Source organism: Chelonia mydas, chromosome 10 (assembly GCF_015237465.2).
Source record: "Chelonia mydas isolate rCheMyd1 chromosome 10, rCheMyd1.pri.v2, whole genome shotgun sequence".
Lineage (NCBI taxonomy): Eukaryota > Metazoa > Chordata > Testudines > Cheloniidae > Chelonia > Chelonia mydas.
The window spans coordinates 20,294,061-20,315,292 of record NC_051250.2 but is presented as its reverse complement, the minus strand read 5'-3'; the positions used below and the strand labels follow the sequence as shown (position 1 = coordinate 20,315,292).

At 40.2% G+C, this 21,232-nt stretch overlaps 1 protein-coding gene across 14 annotated transcripts in view; it reads right to left on the bottom strand.

Annotated features, from left to right (window-relative positions):
• SNX29 (sorting nexin 29) overlaps positions 1–21,232 on the bottom strand; it is a 450,561-nt gene that overhangs the window by 304,474 nt on the left and 124,855 nt on the right. For 13 of the 14 annotated variants that reach the window (XR_006284108.1, XR_006284109.1, XM_043523231.1 and 10 more), the window contains one exon: positions 16,951–17,033. Coding sequence is in view for 11 of the 14 variants with exons in the window: in XM_043523231.1 (XP_043379166.1) it covers positions 16,951–17,033 (83 nt within the window). In the remaining 3 variants the exon portion in view is untranslated. Of the gene's footprint in view, positions 1–3,270; positions 3,300–16,950; positions 17,034–21,232 lie in introns of those variants that run through there. The other variant, XM_043523236.1, reaches the window with a different exon arrangement.

Below are 21,232 nucleotides of genomic sequence, written 5' to 3'. Positions count from 1 at the left end.
TTAGCCTTTTCCTTACCAATGTGTAGCTCAGAAAAAGGTATAAACAGGTGAATCTGCTGGTTTAGATAAAAGTCCATGACAATGTTTGGGAGAAATTTAGAATCTGTTCTAAGTAGGGCTGTCAAGCAATTACAAAAATTAAACGCAATGAATTGTGCGATTAAAAAAATTAATCACGATTAATCACACTGTAAATAATAGGATACCATTTAAATAGTTTTGGATATTTTCTACATTTTCAAATATACTGAATTCACTTACAACACAGAATAAAAAGTGTACAGTGCTCATTTTATATTTATTTTTTATTACAAATATTTTCACTGTAAAAAAACAAAAGAAAGTTTTTTTCAATTCACCTCATACAAGTACTGTAGTGCAATCTCTTTATCATGAAAGTTGAACTTACAAATGTAGAATTATGTACCAAAAATAACTGCATTCAAAAATAAAACAATGTAAAACTTTAGAGCCTACAATTCCACTCAGTCCTACTTCTTGTTCAGCCAATCGCTTAGACAAACAAGTTTCTTTACATTTGCAGGAGATAATGCTGCCTGCTTCTTGTTTACAATGTCACCTGAAAATGAGAACAAGCGTTTGCATGGCACTGTTGTAGCCAGCATCACAAGATATTTATGTGCCAGATGCACTAAAGATTCATATGTCTCTTCATGCTTCAACCACCATTCCAGAGGACATGTGTCCATGCTGATAACGGGTTCTGCTCAATAACCATCCAAAGCAGTGCGGACTGATGCATGTTCATTTTCATCATCTGAGTCAGTCAGATGCCACCAGCAGAAGGTTGATTTTCTTTTTTGGTGGTTTGGGTTCTGTAGTTTCCGCATCTGAGTGTTGCTCTTTTAAGACTTCTGAAAGCATGCTCTAGATCTTGTCCCTCTCAGATTTTGGAAGGCACTTCAGATTCTTAAACCTTGGGTCGAGTGCTGTAGCTATCTTTAGAAATCTCACACTGGTACCTCTTTTGCATTTTGCAAAATCTGCAGTGAAAGTGTTCTTAAAACGAACATGTGCTGGGTCATCATCTGACACTGCTATAACATTAAATATGTGGCTCAAGTCAGGGAAGTTCAAGATGGCAAATTAGTAGACAGGATGACATGTTCAGTAGGTTGGGGAACCAGAACTGTCTGGGCCAGAAAGTCATCTAGCTGTGATGTAGAAGGAGGAACCACAGTCTCACCTGGAGATAATATGGATAACACTGGGGCCCAACAAGTCAGCACAATGGGATGGGATCTCCTTGGCTAAATCGTCAGGTTGAGGAGAAGTCTGAGTAAGGTTTTGCTCAAGAGCTGCCTGAGTTGCTAATACAGTACAATGAGATGTTTTATGAGTCTGAAGTATCTCATGAAAAATCTCCTGTTCACATGAAACCCACAGACCCCCCAATAAGGCTACACAACCAGATAAGAATCTCATGGCCATATGATAAGTAACCATGGCCCAACCCTAGAACAATCACGTCCATAGTATCTCTCAAGGAGGAGTCTCTGGTTTTCTTGAACGAGGCAGGAGAAGCAGGAGGATACATACTTAGAAAGTACATTGGGGAGTATCCTACACTGTCATCAGATGCTGTTGAGGACAGTGATGAAAAGAAGCACTGTAAGACTATTGAAGAAACAAGTCTTGAAGGCTGAGAAATGGTGTGCATTAAAGTAGAAGTGCTAGGTACCACAGTTAGAGGTGGACCCAATACTGCAAGCATTAAACCAGTAGAAAGTAATAGGGATTAAGGCTCTGCAAGATCTGTAGATCCCCCAGTACTGTATATATGCTATCAGTATTGTACAGTGCAGCAGGGCCAGCAGTGGAGCCAGGGTAGAGAATGGTGGAGTCAATGGTATCAAAGTATTCAGTATCAGACAAGATATTGACAGTGCCAAGGAAGCATCCTGAAAAGTTGATAGTACCAAGCTCTGAGATGAGAAGGGAAACTGAGACAGTACCTCAAGTGTCAGCTTTTTTAATGTGCCATTTTTGTGCTGAAAGTTAGGTACCAAAATGGGTTCAAGCTTCCCAATACCGGACCTGAAGACATAGCTGACTGTGCTGAGATGTTGTAGACTCCATGTTGAAAGGATCACTCAGACAGTCAGGTTGTTTGAGTGGGGGGGGGGGGGGGAGGAAGGAAGAATGATATGACACACGGTCCAAAGCCAGTCTCATTGTTCTCTCCATTAAAAGTATCTGGGGATGGGTCTCCCTGGACATTTGAGTCAGAACTAGCCATCCTGGTATCAGGAAGAAAAATAATGATTCTCCTGGTAAAATGGAAATCTAATGTGGAAAAACTATTACTATGGTGCCAACTGACAAAACTAACTATATCTGGGGATTAGGAAATATGTACAAAGAACGAAAGAGAGAACCACAGGTACATTTAGAATGGACAGCAAGCAGATCTGTCTCAAAGCCACAAATGGTGACAAGAACTGAATGGTGGTTGGCCCACTCCACCCTTTTATGCCTTTGGTGCTGGGCACAAGGGCACTCAGGATGCATGCACAGACACAATTGACACTGCTGGCTGAAAGTCTCTGATTTGGGGCACATTCACACCATTAGTGTGTGTGTGTATATATATAAAATCATTTCACTTCTCTGAACATATAAACATGTATGAACACTAATACAGTCTAATCAATATCAGTTATTAATCTACCTCCTAAAGAACTGAAGTCAGTACCAAGCAAGCAGAACACTAAAGATTAGCTTCTCAGGATCTTGGTATCTTTTATTTAGTTACATGTAGTTTCCATTAGCATCCTGATCAAGATTACAGTTACTCAAACTACATGTAAAATGTATTTAACTGAACAATGGAATAATTGAACTAAAGAACCACAGATATATTTTCTGTTAACATTCAACAGGTTATTTAAAATTCTTAAAAATCCTTCATTGTCCTCAGTTTATCACAGACAGGGGAGTGAGCAGTCATGCCTAGTGGTTGGAGCAGTGGCAGTCAGAGCTGGAGTCAGCAACAAGTAGTCAGGAATTACAAATCAGAACCAAGGGTCAGAGTTGGAGTCAGGAATCAAGCAGGGGAGCAGGGCTGGAGTGGACTGGAGCAGACAGAAGCAGGGCTGGAACCAGGCCAGCAGATCAGCAATCAAAGCTGCAGGCATAAGTGTTCAGCAGCCAGAGACCTGTTACTGCTGCTGAGCTCAAATGCAGACCCATGGACTCCTTGCAGCCAACAGGGTGGCCCAGCCAATCAGGTGATTCTGCTGCAGCCCAGCCAGGTTGAGCTGGCTAACCCAAGGTTCCTGACAGTGCCCAGAGATGAAATCATTCAAGATTAAAACACAATGCTTCATTTCTCAAATATTCACATTTTAATTTAAATTAAAGAAACAACTAGTATGGTGACCTTTTGATTGTTCTCTGCCTAGAACCAGATTCAAAGAAATAGATCAATTAAGAAGCTTATGCATAAATCTACACTTAAGATTTATAATAGTCAAAAGGATGTTAGGCAAAGAATCAGTGGGTCAGGATAGCCAATAAGAACTGTATTATTTCAAGTAAAAAAACAGAAAAAGAAAAATATCAGAGTCAAATTCAGGTCCTACGTGCTTTCAGTGTGGACAAACACTATTAAATGCTGAACTCTGCCAATGGCAGTAATATTCATGAGATATCAGGCAACCAGGTCATGGGCATATGCACTGAAACATCAGAACGAGGGCTGTCAAGCAATTAAAAAAATTAATCGCAATTAATCATGCTGTTAAACAATAATAGAATACCATTTAAATATTTCTGGATGTTTTCTACATTTTCAAATATAATGATTTCAATTACAACACAGAATACAATGTGTACAGTGCTCACTTTATATTTATTTTTGATTACAAATATTTTCACTGTAAAAAAACAAAAGAAATAGTATTTTTCAATTCACCTAATACAAGTACTGTAGTGGAATCTCTTTATCATGAAAGTTAATTCTAAATTTGTAAGTTTACGTACAAAAAATAACTGCATTCAAAAATAAAACAATGTAAAACTTTAGAACCTACAAGTCCACTCAGTTCTACTTCAGCCAATCACTCAGCCAATTTTTCCCTCCTGCCACCCAGGAGTTCAGTCACAAATTTAATTAACACATTGTTTTTTAACTAGCATCATCAGCATGGAAGCATGTCCTCTGGAATGGTGGCTGAAGCATGATGGGGCATACGAATGGTTAGCATATCCGGCACATAAATACCTTGCAATGCCGACTACAAAAGTGCCTGTTCTCACTTTCAGGTGACATTGTAAATAAGAAGAAGGCCGCATTATCTCCTGTAAATGTAAACAAACTTGATTGTCTTAGCGATTGGCTGAATGATAAATAGGACTGAGTGAACTTGTAGGCTCTAAAGTTTTACACAGTTTTGTTTTTGAGTGCAGTTATGTAACAAAAAAAACCCCTACATTTGTAAATTGCACTTCTATGATAAAGAGACTGCAACACAGTACTTGTATGAGGCGAATTGAAAAATACTATTTCTTCTGAGACTAACAAATTCAACAAATTTGTGGGATAGAACCCACTTCATCAGATGCACTAAATTTGTTAGTCTCCAGGGTGCCACAAGGACTCCCTGTTGTTTTTGCTGATACAGACTAACACAGCTACCACTCTGAAACTATTTCTTTTGTTTATCATTTTACAGCGCATATATTTGCAATCCAAAATGATCATTGTACACTTTGTATTCTGTGTTATAATAGAAATCAATATATTTGAAAATGTAGAAAAACATGCAAAAATATTTCAGACATTTCAATTGGTATTCTATTGTTTAACTGTGTGATTATGCCAATTCATTCTTTCAACTGTGATTAATTTTTTTGAGTTAATCATGTGAGTTAACTGCGATTAATCGACAGCCCTGATCAGAACCATATCCTAGTCCAGGGGTGGCCAATCTGTGGCTCCGGAGCGACATGCGTCTCTTCAGAAGTTAATATGCGGCCTCTTGTATAGGTACCGACTTCAGGGCTGGAGCTATAGGCGCCAACTTTTCAATGTGCCGGGGGGTACTCACTGCTCAACCCCTGGCTCTGCCACAGGCCCTGCCCCCACTCCATCCCTTCCTGCGCCCTTCGCTGAGCCTGCCATGCCCTCACTCCTCCCCCTCCCCCCCCAAGCCTGCTGCACGCCAAGAAACAGCTGATTGCGAGGCGCTGGGAGTGGGATGGGGGAGCTGATGGGGGGCTGCTGACATATTATTGTGGCTCTTTGGCAACATACATTGTTAAATTCTGGCTCCTTCTCAGGCTCAGGTTGGCCATCCCTGCCCTAGTCCATGTCTCGCTGAGTGTCTTACAAGGTGTGAATTCCCTAAGTCTTGGAGGAGCAAGGCACATATATTGTGTCCTATGTTTCTTTTACCTACCAGCTGCAAATATACGAGTATGTATCTATGCATGTCCCCAAAGACAGAGGTTTTTCCAACTTCTTTCTACTACAAAAGTAACTAAAACTAAACCTTGTGTCACTCCCAGGTACATTATAAAGATTATTATAAAATGAGTGGGAATATAAAATCAATTTGGGAGTAAAGAACTCAGTAAACACTGAATATTGCCAAGGAGATTCAAAAAAAGGCAGCTCTCAAGGTAGTGATATTATGGCACAAAGGCCACAGCAACTTCTTTAAATAAATGAACATCAACAATATAAACCAATGACAGAGGCAAATGAATACAAGCTTTGTGGCAAAAGGTGGCTGTAGTCTCTCAGTCTAACTGTGAGCCACTTTGTACCAGCTGGCACATCCCAAGGTGAAAACAGCTATACAGCCAGCCCTAAATGTGTGGCTTCCACCAAGCTATGCTCCTTCCCTTGAGATGGTTAGAGCCATCAGTGAGATACAATAGATAGGCTGCCATAAAGTCTCTCTGTACCAGCCACACATCTGAATCCCACAATTCCAGGAGACATAAACCCCCTACCACGTACTGCACTGCCCTAAACAGCTCAATACATGAGCTGAGGGGGAGAACCTCAATGACCTTTTTCTCCCCCCTCAGCTCATCCTAAGGCTACATTTTACACCTGGAGCCGGGGTATGATTCCTCGCTCATGTACATACACTCACGTTAGCTCTCATCTAAACTAGCACATTAAAAATAGCAGTGTAGCCATGGTAGCACACAAAGCAACAGAACAGGCTAGTTGCCCAAGGACAAACTCGCCCTAAACCCTGTGGGTACATACTCAAGGCTGTGCCACCACTGCCCATGCTCCTGCAGTACTACTATTTTTAGTGTGCGACCTCAGATGAGAGCTAGCATGAATATGTGTACACACCCCGAGCTCATAGTGTGGACAGACCCAGAATGGGAGACTGAGACAGTTCCCCCACTCATTGAAAATATGAGTATTCATTACAGGAGCAATCTTTGGAACTGTTAAACATAAGGCTATGATTAATTAATGAACATAAGGAGCCCCTGACATTCATTCAAGGGAATCTTCAGCAAACCCAATCCACATGACCACTGTCCCACCAGTCTGAGGGTCTGTGTGGAGGCCAGAGAAGCTAAAGGGGGGGACAGTAGTATACATTCTCATAGATGCAAAAACTCTAAAAATGTATTAAAGCTTAGCTTGCCTGACCCAGACTGCAAATTCTATTTTTATTCAAATTAAAGAATTAAGGTTACAAATAAACAAATCAATTATATACTCATGCTGTGAGAATAACTACTACTTAACCTAAAGAGACACAGGAATTAACCAAGTCTGTTTGCTACTCAACTCTTTTTTCCATGGTTCTGGAATAATAAATAGCAACCTGACAGCTCACCTTCCCAAATCTCATCCAGAAACACATTATAACCTTATAATTCTAGACACAGAAACTATAAACTGTTTAATTTAACTATATCCAATTACTAGAATGCTTACTAAGCAATACAAATGGGTTTTAATAATCCATATTATAATCATATTTTTCTGAAAAAGCATGTTTATTCTTTGCTATATCATAGCCTAAGGAAACTGAATACAAAAAAATTACTTGAGATATACTTTTACCTTCCCAGAAACCTACAGAACCCATTTCTACATCTCTGTTTTATTTTAAGTGAATTTTAGTCCTTTTAAAAGAAGCTGACTTGACAACACTGGAGAATGACCTCTAATTTACACACAGAACACACATAAAAGAATTAGCAATGAAGATCTTGCCACAATACTGTGACTCCAGGGAAAAGACCGACAAAAAAAAAGTAATATTCTTACTAAATTCCACTTACTATTCCAAAGTCCACTGACAATTCTAGAATACCTCGGTGTTTCTACTAAAATGAGCAGCCATAAAATACTTAGTATTGACATTTAAATCATTAGGCTTCAGAGTTACCTCATCACCGAGCTCCTGCTCCTTGGAGCTATTGTTTCTGTCTTTCTGCAGACTCACTGGCCTCTTTACATTAGACAAGTTTAGATCTCCAGGTTTGATCATATCACCAGTCTTTGCACCAGTGCAGTATATACACACTACAACTCCACTGTTGGAAAAACATTTTAATATATCCACACCAAGCACATTCCACAGCCATTCTTGTATTTGTGAGTTCTGGGACTCCTGACCCCCTATCACATAATTGGCACTGTAGCCTTTGGAAGATCTCCAGAAAATGGCTGCCACAACCCAATGTTGAAGTGATGAAGTTGAAGATTATACTATGAGTTTTGTTTATCCTAGAGTTCACCAGTTTCCACCTGTTTCCAACATGACTCTCCTTCCTCAACCCCATGGAAAAAGTTCATTACATGGAAAACCCATTTCTAGAAAGAATGGATGGTGTGAAGTCTTGTGACAATGAAGGAAAATACCACAGGTGAAATTCACATGTAGACTGAGGATTATGATCTATATCATATTCGTACCTTTAGGCGCTTGAGTAGTCCCACTGACTTCCAGGACTATTTACATGTATAAAGTTATGCACCTACTTAAAGTACCTTCCTGAATCAGATCTGTATTACTACAAAGATCCTTACATAAATAATCAATGACAGCTAACAAAAAACACTTATTTTGTAAGAATAGCCTAGTGTGTAGGGAAAATTATTGGGAACAATGCATGTAGCTAAAATTTATTTTGAGTATTACTGATGACAATTATGGGAAACTTAGCATAGATTGAGGAAATACACTTACAAATGTACAACACAAAATTATTTATTTTTAGAAATGTTGCTACTGTTCCCCACCCCCATTTTCTCCTATAAAATTTGACCATCCTACGCAGTTTCTATTCTTATCACTCACTAATTTGCGTAATTTTAACACAGGCTAGCTTTTTTCTGCAATTTTTTTTTCATAATTACACTCATCACAGAAACTGTCAGTATCTAATGAAGGATAATTTCTGCTATTATAAGATACTTAAAAGATCGTTTTCATGAATAATTCTTAATATGAATCATTACATTCAAATAATGTCAGAAATAAAAATTGTATATAATTGCAAACAACATTCCCTTTTTATGGAAGAATATGGTTTTTGAACTTCATACAGGTATAGTAATTAATCTTTCAGAGCAGCACTAAGAAGGCTGAATCACTTCCGCAAGGGAAATGTAAATCTTAGTTTTCATACAAAGTCTATTAGGTTAAATATTTATCTCAGAAATAGTAGTAGTACAGCGTGCACCAGAGATGCTGAATTACTTACACTCCCTGCCCCGCAAAAAAAAAAAAAAAAAAATGATATGGTCCAATCTCACGTTAACTGGCAGATTTTAGAAATGAAATTTTCATCCTACAGTTCAACACAGGACAGTAATGATCAAAAGCTGTTACTATTTAATGACAGTTTGGTGATGTACTCGCACAGAAAATCATCTCAGTGGTAGGTCTCAATCCAGACCCTTGTGGACAACTGTCCAAACTGCAAAACTAACTGGTACCTTTGGCAGGGTCAGAAGAGCCACCAGGGATAATGGGCACAGAGACTAAACTATCTTTTCATCCTTAGAGCTGGTTCTTTCAGAAAGGGGGAAACAAGAACTACTGCTGCTCATATTGTTTTTGTTCTGTGAACTTCATTCTCCAAAATCAAAAGAGGGGCTTGGGATAGATAATCTCTAAAACAAAAGAATATAAATTAATTAAAAAAAACACAGAAAGGAAAGTTACTTATCTTTAACCTGGAATTCTTCAAGATGTGTTTTTTACATTTGTTCCACTTCTGAGGTGTTTGCCCCGGAGAGTAGAATGCTTTAGTCAGCAATGTCAATTGGTTACACCTGCTCTTGATGGCCTCAATCCCCTCCCCTCCTTGAAGGTATAAAGGGGGCTAAGCTGGAGCCTAACCAACCCTTAGATCCTGCAAGTTCAGGTTATTAGACTCAACAGCAGTGGGGAAAGAAGGGTGGGTTGTGAACACATTTAAACAATACACCTCTTGAATATTTCCATTTACTAACGGTATGTAGGAGGAAAAATACCTTCAACTTCAGTCATTTTGGTCTTAGAATTTACTGTTTCACACTATAGTCTAACTCTGTCAAAGATCAATTCTAAAATAGTGTCAGCCCCAAAATGGGAGGCAAATTTAAGAAACAGGCTGAAATATCAGAATAACTCCTTGAAAATATATAAAATTTTGTGTAATAGCTTCATGATTCAACTGCAATTTTAAATGGACAATGTTCTCATTCCAGCTTTCTACAGAATAAAGATAATCAGAAGTCTAAACAGACATCAAGTAATGTGGTCAGAGCATTTTAGCAGAACATGTTCCCTCCTCTGCCCCACACTTTGCCTGGTACAAGGAGTGCTTCATGGGACCTCGCTCAAGTCAGAATACAGCTCTTTTGACAGTAAAGCAATTGTCCAAACCTGTCTGTATCCAGGAATCAAACAGATCTTGAATTTGGCTCTGAAGTGTAAAATTAACCACAACAATTACTTTAAGAAACTGGAATTTTTTGCAATGACATGTACTATATTATTTACAGTTCCAAAGATTAAATGAATTATTAATAGGTTCCACACTGCAATAGGTGATGTGTAAATATTACAGCAAAACTTTCTAGTTGACTATTCTGTATAAAGAACAATAGATTGACTGTCATGAAATAGATAAGCAATAATTCTGACAGGATTTAAGATAATGGTGTTTTATACGCTCACTTCTGTGAAGCATGAACTGGAAGGTCAAGCTCTTCCACTGCCAGGGAATGTGGATGTGACACTATATTCCCACAACCAGAAGTTAGAAGACCTTTAAATAAATTATTATAAAATTCTGGTAAATGAGATTTCGCCAGTGAAAGTGAAATATCAAATTACATAGCTTGAGCCATCTATACCATGCCCATCAACAAAGCATAGGAAAATTACAATACCCATCACCTAACAGGGTTTCTCCCCCTCAAGTTAAGATATTTTCCATAAAGGGAAAATAATTCCATATGGAAAAGGGGCCTTTCACTTCAAATTACAAGTGATTGTTGCACTTCTTGATAATGCATACATTTCTATTATACAAACAAATCACTTTCCAAATAGGTTGTTTACACGGATCTTAGAGCTTGGTGGGGCAGCTAGTACAGCCACTCCCCATCACCACCATTGTAACAGATCGGGACTAAGGAGAGAAGTGAGGGAAAAGCCACATGCATTAATGGGACCAAAAATGGTATTACTCGTTTTGTTGCTTCTGTTCAACTGATCATTAACCTCACTCTGGTTTAAGATGTTCAATATTACACCATTGTATTACAGAGCCCTAGTAAGCATTAGTATCTGTACAAATCTTAATATTTTAGTCCCAAAATGAGGTAAGTTCAACCAGGAAACATACAGTTGAATGAACTGCAGAGTCCAGACCACAATTCTTTCAAAACGGTGAAGGTGGCCAAGAGGACCTCAGAAAATGTGTTTCATAACAAGATATTCAGAGCAGAAAATAATCAGATAAAACATTCCCCACCTTCACAACTGGGCAGATTTTTTTTCAAGTCAGGAGATATTGCTGAATATATTCACAGAGATATTGCTGTAGAAAATACGTTTTTTATTACCACCCTAGGTGCCTGTTGTAGGCATCGTCTCTCCTGAAACAACTTTAGAGGTTGGGTCTTGAAAACAGTTTTGGGTAACAAGCTTTTGCTGGTCAGTGTGGACTGGACAAAACATTTTTGACCCGCAGATAAGCTACTGGTTTTCATTCTTCCATTCACTGACAGCAATGAAGCTGTGTCAATTAACACTAATAGAGAACATGGACCAACTTTTTAGGTATGATATGATTTAAGCCCATATTTAAAAGTGCCTTAAAACAGGTGAAAGAGTTGCAACAGTGCAAGTACTTTTTTGCCAAAGTTTTAACATGTCATTGGTGGCATACTGGTTTCAGCGAATGCCTTTAAAAAAAAAAAAACTACCGAATGTGGGATCAAAGGATAGATGCAATAACTCAGCTCCAGAATGCTGCTTAGCCTCTACAAGGGCAAAGATTTCTTCTGCGTGGTGTAGAACTGCAAGAGATTGAATTACAGCAACAACTCTTGATGCTAGCAAATAGAACTGTGGTCAAGTCACTTGGGAAGGAGGACATATTTCTGTCCCCATGATTTGCATTATATGAGTTAACCTTTCATACTTTTTTTTTTTTTGTCATTTACCACTGCAGCTGCAATTTACTACCTCCCTATAGCAATTATTTTGCTTTAAGAAGATTTAAGACCTCTCCTGCCCTGTACTCCAAGCTCTCAGCCTCACAGTATTCCTCAATCCGATGATGACAGAGAATAGAGGGTAGTATGTGATCAGCATTAGCTGTGACGAAAACACTTTTCGAGGAAAGGAGGAACTGAGGTGTACCAAGGCCCCTGCAATCGTAGGGAACTGATTAAGTGAGATATACCCAGATAATCCTGGCAAGTGACCTGTACTCCATGCTGCAGAATAAGACAAAAAACAACAACCACCAAAAAACAAGGTAACTGCCAATCTGACCTTGGGGAAAATTCCTTCTCAACCCCACATATGGTGATCAGTTAGCCCCTGAGCATGTGAGCAAGAACCAGCCAGCTAAGCACAGGAGAGAGAGAATTCTCAGTGCCACCTCAGAGCACTGGCCCATCCTGTCCAGTGTCCCATCTCTAGCTGTGGCCCTCTCTGATGCTTAAGATGAAGAAGACCAAAAAACCCCAGAATACATTGGAGGCAGGAGAGGAGAGGAAATCCTTTCTTGACCCCCCGACAGGAGACTAGCTGAAGCTATGAAGCATGAGCTTCAGGGCCTACTATTTTCTAGCCAGGTTATTCCAGTCATATCACAATTTAATGCTAATATCTCAACAAGATTTTCCTTAGTGATGCACATTCAGGTCACAAACACTGGGAATGTGGCCTAACTTCTCAGTGGGACCACCAGAAAAATTACAAAGGAGAAAAGGAAGTTACTCACCTTGTGTAGTAACGATGGTCTTTGAGATGTGTCCCCCTATGATTGTATCTACATCCCTGCGCTTCTGATCAGAGATCTTTGGTAGCAGTATCCATCCATTCGGCCAGCGCATACTCTTTCCCTCCCTCGTGTTGTGCCTCGAGGCTAATTAGCATTGCATGGGCAAATCACCCTCAGTTTCTACTGCAAAGACTCCATCGAGAACTCTGAAGTAGAGGGGAGGAGGGTGGGTTGTAGAGCACACATAGGGACACACATCTCAAAGACCACAGTTACTGAACAAGGTGAATAACTTCCTCTTCTTCTTCAAGTAGCGTCCCTCTGGGTGCTCCATTGTAGGTGACTCCCCGAGCAGTATCCCCAATGGGAGGTTGGGGCTTCAGAGTCAAGTCTGTTATGGATGATAACACTGTGGAGCCAAAGATAGTGTTGGAATCAGAGTGCTAATTGCTCCATCTCTAGCCAGGAGCAGTTAAAAACGAATTAAAGGTGGCTCGCCCATACAATGCTAATTAGCCTGGAGGCACAACACAAGGGAGGGAAAGAGCATGCATAGGCTGAACGGACACTGCTACCAAAGATCTCCAATCAGAAGAGCAAGGATGCAGACACACCTCAAGTGGAGCACCCACAGGGACACTACTCAAAGAAGAAATGTATGCTAAGAGGTTACCAAAACTGTAAGCATTGTCCAAAGTTTACCAGTTGATTCACAGAACACCTTAAATGCACAACCCACATCCAGCCTTACCAAACTTTATAGAAGCACTATCTATTAATTATTCACATGGATACTGAGAATTACAAACATTAGAATAGGATTTTTTCTGACTCACTTTCCTGAAATAATTATGGGAAAATACTTCTGAAACAGGTTATTATAATATTTCAATCAATAACCATAACACGAACAGATTTTATTTGTAGACTGTTTAATAAATACAGGATCTTCCATTTCATTTGATCATTTTTCAAGTAATTCCTAGCTTAGAATGAATATAGTTGTTAGGGCTGTCAAATGATTAAAAAAATTAATCATGATTAATTGCAGTTTTAATCACACTGTTAAACAACAGAATAACAATTTAAATGTATAATAAATATTTTTGGATGTTGTCTACATTTTTAAGAATATTGATTTCAATTACAATGCAGAACACAATGTATAGAGTGCTCACTTTATATTATTTTTATTACAAATATTTGCACTGTAAAAAAAGATAAACAAAAGATACAATCTACAGGTTGAAGCATGAAGGGGCACACGAATGATTAGCATATCTGACATGTAACTATCTTGCAACGCCGAGCACAACAGTGCCATGCCAACGCCTGTTCTCACTTTCAAGTGACATTGTAAAGTAGTAAGGTAGTGGGCAGCATTATCTCTCGTAAACTTGTCTGTCTTAGCAACTGGCTGAACAAGAAAATAGGACTAAGTGGATGTGTAGGCTCTAAAGTTTTACATTATTTTGTTTTTGAGTGCAGGTATGTAAAAGAAATTCTACATTTGTAAGTGGCACTATCGTACTTGTATGAGGTGAACTGAAAAAATACTATTTCTTTTTATCTTTTTTACAGTGTAAATATTTGTAATAAAAATAATATAAAGTGAGCACAGTACACTTTGTATTTTGTGTTGCAATTGAAATCAATATATTTGAAAATGTAGAAAAACATCCAAAAATATTTATAAGAAATTTAAATTGGTATTCTATCACTGTTTAAACAGTGCAATTAAAACTGACTAATCATGATTAATTTTTTTAATCGAGTTAATTTGTTTTGAGTTAACTGTGATTAATTGACCGCCCTAGTAGCTGTACATTTACCTCTTTTCCAGTAAGGTTAGACTTTGATATCTGCAAAACACTACACCACAATATTGATTTAAAGAATTTCACTACAAGAGTAATCAAATTCTTTCATTCACAAAGGATGCCAGGAAAAAAGACTCAAAATGTAAGGATTCAAGTTGTGTATGTCAATGGAAAATACTTCCATATTTAAAGTACTTAAAAGAGCACTGAAAAGGTTTTTACTGCCTGTCAAGAATTTTTCCCCTGCTACTTTAGTTCTCCAATAAAAAAAAGTTTCAATTAAAAAAGCCAGACATTTTTTTCCCAGTCTTATACTACACTGCAAAGGAATCTAATTTTCAGTTCCACACAGGACACTCAAAAAATCAAACAAATCTCAGCTTCTCCAAATGTCCCTTTATAGAACAATATATGATATACATGTGACAAATGGGAGAAGCTTCACAATCAACCTCTATGAGTTATTTAAAGGTGTAAGCACAGCAGATCTACTGGAGGATGAAACTACTTTACCAACAAAAGTGTAATCTTCTAGGTATCCATTTTACCTTACTATTAAACCTTTCATCAAAGCCACACTTCTGAGCTTAATTCCTCTTAATGCAAGTTAGATCTAGTACTGGCACACTCACACATTTTTAAGGATATGATAAAGCAGGGGTCGGCAACCTTTCAGAAGTGATGTGCCGAGTCTTCATTTATTCACCCTAATTTAAGGTTTCACGTGCCAGTAATACATTTTAAGGTTTTTAGAAGGTCTCTTTCTATAAGTCTATAATACATAACTAAACTATTGTTGTATGTAAAGTAAATAAGGTTTTTAAAATGTTTAAGAACCTTCATTTAAAATTAAATTAAAATGCAGAGCCCCCCGGACTGGTGGCCAGGACCCAGTCAGGGTGTGTGCACTGAAAATCAGTTCGCGTGCTGCCTTTGGCATGCGTGGCATAGGTTGCCTACCCCTGTTATAAAGAGATAAATGCTGACTCCCACACCAATCTCGCCCACATTCTATCAAGGGCCAAATAGACTGAGGAATTTTGTGTGCCACTAGAAGGAGGATGACTGGAAACAAAAACAACACAATGTTTAAAAACACCCTGATCTCCTCATTAGCCACAATTTGCTTAATTCAAAATAAAATAGGGTCTTACTGAACACTGATAACATCAGAGGAACTAAGCTTACAAACATGTTAACTTGCTGGAGATGAAACCTGCCCCATTCTAACGACAGTAGAGTCTTTATTATAGGCACCAACTGGGGACTGAGGAGTTCATAAAACAAAACAAAAATCTGAAATATTGAATATCTCAAAATTACAGTAGGCATGATGCATACGTGACAGTATGATGCACTGCATCACTGTCTTGTCCTTCAAGATGATGTCCAGTGCATTGAAGGCATCAGAATGTGAAAGGATGTCAATGTGTTCTTCACTGGCATCAATTTTAGGAAAAAAATGGTTCATTTAACTGGTCACTCATAAGATTAGTGTATGTAAACATCAATGTTCTACTGTATCATACATTTTTTGGTCTACCAAAAAATATTCCCTAGTTTGGCAATTATTTAGGTATTTAAATGGTCTCCAGCATAGTACTATGAGCACTTCCCAAATATCTGAAATAGAAAACACTTACTCTCTACTCCCAAGCTGAATCATCAACAGCAATCTAGACAATCATCTTTCTTTACAACCATTCCTCTGTCAACATAATGGGCACAAGTTCATATAAACATACCTCAAAAGTGTGCCATCACCTTATATATAAATATAATTCTAAAACTCTGTCGAGATCTTGACGCTCCTCTCCTTGAAAAGAGGAAGACAACATTTTTATCTATATTCCTAATTGAGAAAAATTGTCTTGTCAAGGAGAAGTAACCTAGACCTATTCTTGTAGTGAGGATGTCTTGCAGCATCTCCCAGATTGGGAGATGCCACTTAAGGATTTCTTCCTCATTATTATTAGAGTTTAGGAGCTCTCATCATGAACCTGGACTCTATTGTACTATGCACTGTAACAATATAACAAAGACAGTCCCTGACAAAAAAGAAAATTAAGTGTCTTAAGCACTGTCCTTTTGCTCTGGATTTGCAGCTGAAGCACTCTCCAAGGTGCTCTTTTAAACTTTTTTAGTTGTACAAGTTAGTTTTTCATTTTCTACAGCACAAAGTCACAAATAAGCATTAAACAAAAAGCATTTTCAGACAGTACTTAACTCAGCTGTAGAAATGATGACCACTTTAGACAGAGATGTAGTTAACTGTCAGCTCTTAAGAGGACTGTGTCTTCCTATAAGTCTAAACACCACCTACCATGCTTTGGGCACTACAGTAGTATAAATAATAATGGAACAAAAAAGACACCTAATCTTGGGATCTGTGGATTGTGTACCTCACCAGCTTAGCAAAACACAAAAATTTTAGTTAACTAAAATACTCAAACAATTGTAACAGCTCGCCTCTTTCTACATTATTATTAGCCAAAACATTTTATACTAATGCATGGCTGCCTTTTTTTTTCAAAAATATTTTCTACGATGTCTCATAATCAATATATTCTTCACTAATGGATAGCAATCTTTTTGTCAATAATGATGGAATGGTATATGCTATGTGTCTTCCCTGTACAGATTTCTTTCCTCATTTTCTCCTTACCTTCTGCTGTTTGACCTTCTCTTTTCAGCATCTGGACAGCTCCTACATACTTCTTGAGTTGTACTTTCAGCACTTCATTCTCCCTGCAGGTACAACAGTAAGAGAAAAATATTAGTACATTACCAAATATAAAAGAAGATAACCCATTTCACACATGAAACAAATGATAAAAATAAACATTCATAAATATTACTATGTTTTATCTTCAAAACTAAAAGCAGAAACTAAAATCCTGTAAAGAGAATTACCACAAAGGTAGTATCTAACACATACGTCAGTGTTAGTATGTTCTCTCCACAGGCACCATTGCGGAGAGTGGACCAGATGATATGTCTGGGGGGAGAAAGCAGAAGGAGACTCCGCTGGTTGGAAGGCATGAGATGCGATGTCCTGAGGTTGGGGGTTCCACGACCACCTCTCCCAAGAGGAGAAGGCGGGTGGTGGTGGTGGTCGGGGACTCTCTCCTCCGGGGGACTGAGTCATCTATCTGCCGCCCTGACCGGGAAAACCGAGAAGTCTGCTGCTTGCCAGGGGCTAAGATTCGCGATGTGACGGAGAGACTGCCGAGACTCATCAAGCCCTCGGATCGCTACCCCTTCCTGCTTCTCCACGTGGGCACCAATGATACTGCCAAGAATGACCTTGAGCGGATCACTGCGGACTACGTGGCTCTGGGAAGAAGGATAAAGGAGTTGGAGGCGCAAGTGGTGTTCTCGTCCATCCTCCCCGTGGAAGGAAAAGGCCTGGGTAGGGACCGTCGAATTGTGGAAGTCAACGAATGGCTACGCAGGGGTGTCGGAGAGAAGGCTTTGGATTCTTTGACCATGGGATGGTGTTCCATGAAGGAGGAGTGCTGGGCAGAGACGGGCTCCATCTTACGAAGAGAGGGAAGAGCATCTTTGCCAGCAGGCTGGCTAACCTAGTGAGGAGGGCTTTAAACTAGGTTCACCGGGGGAAGGAGACCAAAGCCCTGAGGTAAGTGGGAAAGCGGGATACCGGGAGGAAGCACAGGCGGGAATGTCTGTGAGGGGAGGGCTCCTGCCTCATACTGGGAATGAGGGGTGATCAACAGGTTATCTCAAGTGCTTATATACAAATGCACAAAGCCTTGGAAACAAGCAGGGAGAACTGGAGGTCCTGGTGATGTCAAGGAACTATGACGTGATTGGAATAACAGAGACTTGGTGGGATAACTCACATGACTGGAGTACAGTCATGAATGGTTATAAACTGTTCAGGAAGGACAGGCAGGGCAGAAAAGGTGGGGGAGTAGCACTGTATGTAAGGGAGCAGTATGACTGCTCAGAGCTCCGGTACGAAACTGTGGAAAAACCTGAGTGTCTCTGGATTAAGTTTAGAAGTGTGTGCAACAAGAGTGATGTAGTGGTGGGAGTCTGCTATAGACCACCGGACCAGGGGGATGAGGTGGATGCGGCTTTCTTCCGGCAACTCATGGAAGCTACTAGATCGCACGCCCTGATTCTCATGGGTGACTTTAATTTTCCTGATATCTGCTGGGAGAGCAATACAGCGGTGCATAGACAATCCAGGAAGTTTTTGGAAAGCGTAGGGGACAATTTCCTGGCGCAAGTGCTAGGGGAGCCAACTGGGGGGGTGCTTTTCTTGACCTGCTGCTCACAAACCGGGTAGAATTAGTGGGGGAAGCAAAAGTGGATGGGAATCTGGGAGGCAGTGACCATGAGTTGGTTGAGTTCAGGATCCTGACACAGGGAAGAAAGGTAAGCAGCAGGATACAGACCCTGGGCTTCAGGAAAGCAGACTTCGACTCCCTCAGGGAACAGATGGCCAGGATCCCCTGGGGGACTAACATGAAGGGGAAGGGAGTCCAGGAGAGCTGGCTGTATTTCAAGGAATCCCTGTTGAGGTTACAGGGACAAACCATCCCGATGAGTCGAAAGAATAGTAAATATGGCAGGCGACCAGCTTGGCTTAATAGTGAAATCCTAGCGGATCTTAAACATAAAAAAGAAGCTTACAAGAAGTGGAAGGTTGGACATATGACCAGGGAAGAGTATAAAAATATTGCTCGGGCATGTAGGAAAGATATCAGGAGGGCCAAATCGCACCTGGAGCTGCAGCTAGCAAGAGATGTCAAGAGTAACAAGAAGGGTTTCTTCAGGTATGTTGGCAACAAGAAGAAAGCCAAGGAAAGTGTGGGCCCCTAACTGAATGAGGGAGGCACCCTAGTGACAGAGGATGTGGAAAAAGCTAATGTACTCAATGCTTTTTTTGCCTCTGTTTTCACTAACAAGGTCAGCTCCCAGACTGCTGCGCTGGGCATCACAAAATGGGGAAGAGATGGCCAGCCCTCTGTGGAGATAGAGGTGGTTAGGGACTATTTAGAAAAGCTGGACGTGCACAAGTCCATGGGGCCGGACGAGTTGCATCCGAGAGTGCTGAAGGAATTGGCGGCTGTGATTGCAGAGCCCTTGGCCATTATCTTTGAAAACTCGTGGCGAACGGGGGAAGTCCCGGATGACTGGAAAAAGGCTAATGTAGTGCCAATCTTTAAAAAAGGGAAGAAGGAGGATCCTGGGAACTACAGGCCAGTCAGCCTCACCTCAGTCCCTGGAAAAATCATGGAGCAGGTCCTCAAAGAATCAATCCTGAAGCACTTACATGAGAGGAAAGTGATCAGGAACAGTCAGCATGGATTCACCAAGGGAAGGTCATGCCTGACTAATCTAATCGCCTTTTATGATGAGATTACTGGTTCTGTGGATGAAGGGAAAGCAGTGGATGTATTGTTTCTTGACTTTAGCAAAGCTTTTGACACGGTCTCCCACAGTATTCTTGTCAGCAAGTTAAGGAAGTATGGGCTGGATGAATGCACTGTAAGGTGGGTAGAAAGCTGGCTAGATTGTCGGGCTCAACGGGTAGTGATCAATGGCTCCATGTCTAGTTGGCAGCCGGTGTCAAGTGGAGTGCCCCAGGGGTTGGTCCTGGGGCCGGTTTTGTTCAATATCTTCATAAATGATCTGGAGGATGGTGTGGATTGCACTCTCAGCAAATTTGCGGATGATACTAAACTGGGAGGAGTGGTAGATACGCTGGAGGGGAGGGATAGGATACAGAAGGACCTAGACAAATTGGAGGATTGGGCCAAAAGAAATCTGATGAGGTTCAATAAGGATAAGTGCAGGGTCCTGCACTTAGGATGGAAGAATCCAATGCACCGCTACAGACTAGGGACCGAATGGCTAGGCAGCAGTTCTGCGGAAAAGGACCTAGGGGTGACAGTGGACGAGAAGCTGGATATGAGTCAGCAGTGTGCCCTTGTTGCCAAGAAGGCCAATGGCATTTTGGGATGTATAAGTAGGGGCATAGCGAGCAGATCGAGGGACGTGATCGTTCCCCTCTATTCGACACTGGTGAGGCCTCATGTGGAGTACTGTGTCCAGTTTTGGGCCCCACACTACAGGAAGGATGTGGATAAATTGGAGAGAGTCCAGCGAAGGGCAACAAAAATGATTAGGGGTCTAGAGCACATCACTTATGAGGAGAGGCTGAGGGAACTGGGATTGTTTCGTCTGCAGAAGAGAAGAATGAGGGGGGATTTGATAGCTGCTTTCAACTACCTGAAAGGGGGTTCCAAAGAGGATGGCTCTAGACTGTTCTCAATGGTAGCAGATGACAGAACGAGGAGTAATGGTCTCAGATTGCAATGGGGGAGGTTTAGATTGGATATTAGGAAAAACTTTTTCACTAAGAGGGTGGTGAAACACTGGAATGCGTTACCTAGGGAGGTGGTAGAATCTCCTTCCTTAGAGGTTTTTAAGGTCATGCTTGACAAAGCCCTGCCTGGGATGATTTAACTGGGAATTGGTCCTGCTTCGAGCAGGGGGTTGGACTAGATGACCTTCTGGGGTCCCTTCCAACCCTGATATTCTATGATTCTATGATTCTATGAACACTGCAATAGGAAAACTAGTTTTCCAGCATGAGGGGAATGTGTGGCCAAGTGAAATATAGGCCAATCACTACAATATATTAAATAATTTATTACCCACAGCTTCTACATTACTTTCTGTCTATATTAGGCATCTCTAACCACATATCCACCATCATCATAGATCTGACCGTGGCTTGCATGCCAAAAGTATAGCTGGTTAATAATTGAGGGTGGACTATAAACAAAGAAATGCAGCAGTGGTTTACTTTACATACGAGTTATTTTATTCTATTTTTTCCTATGGTCCAAGTATTTACTGCTGAACAAATAAATAATTAATTCAGAACTTGAAACTGACTGTACTAGTGA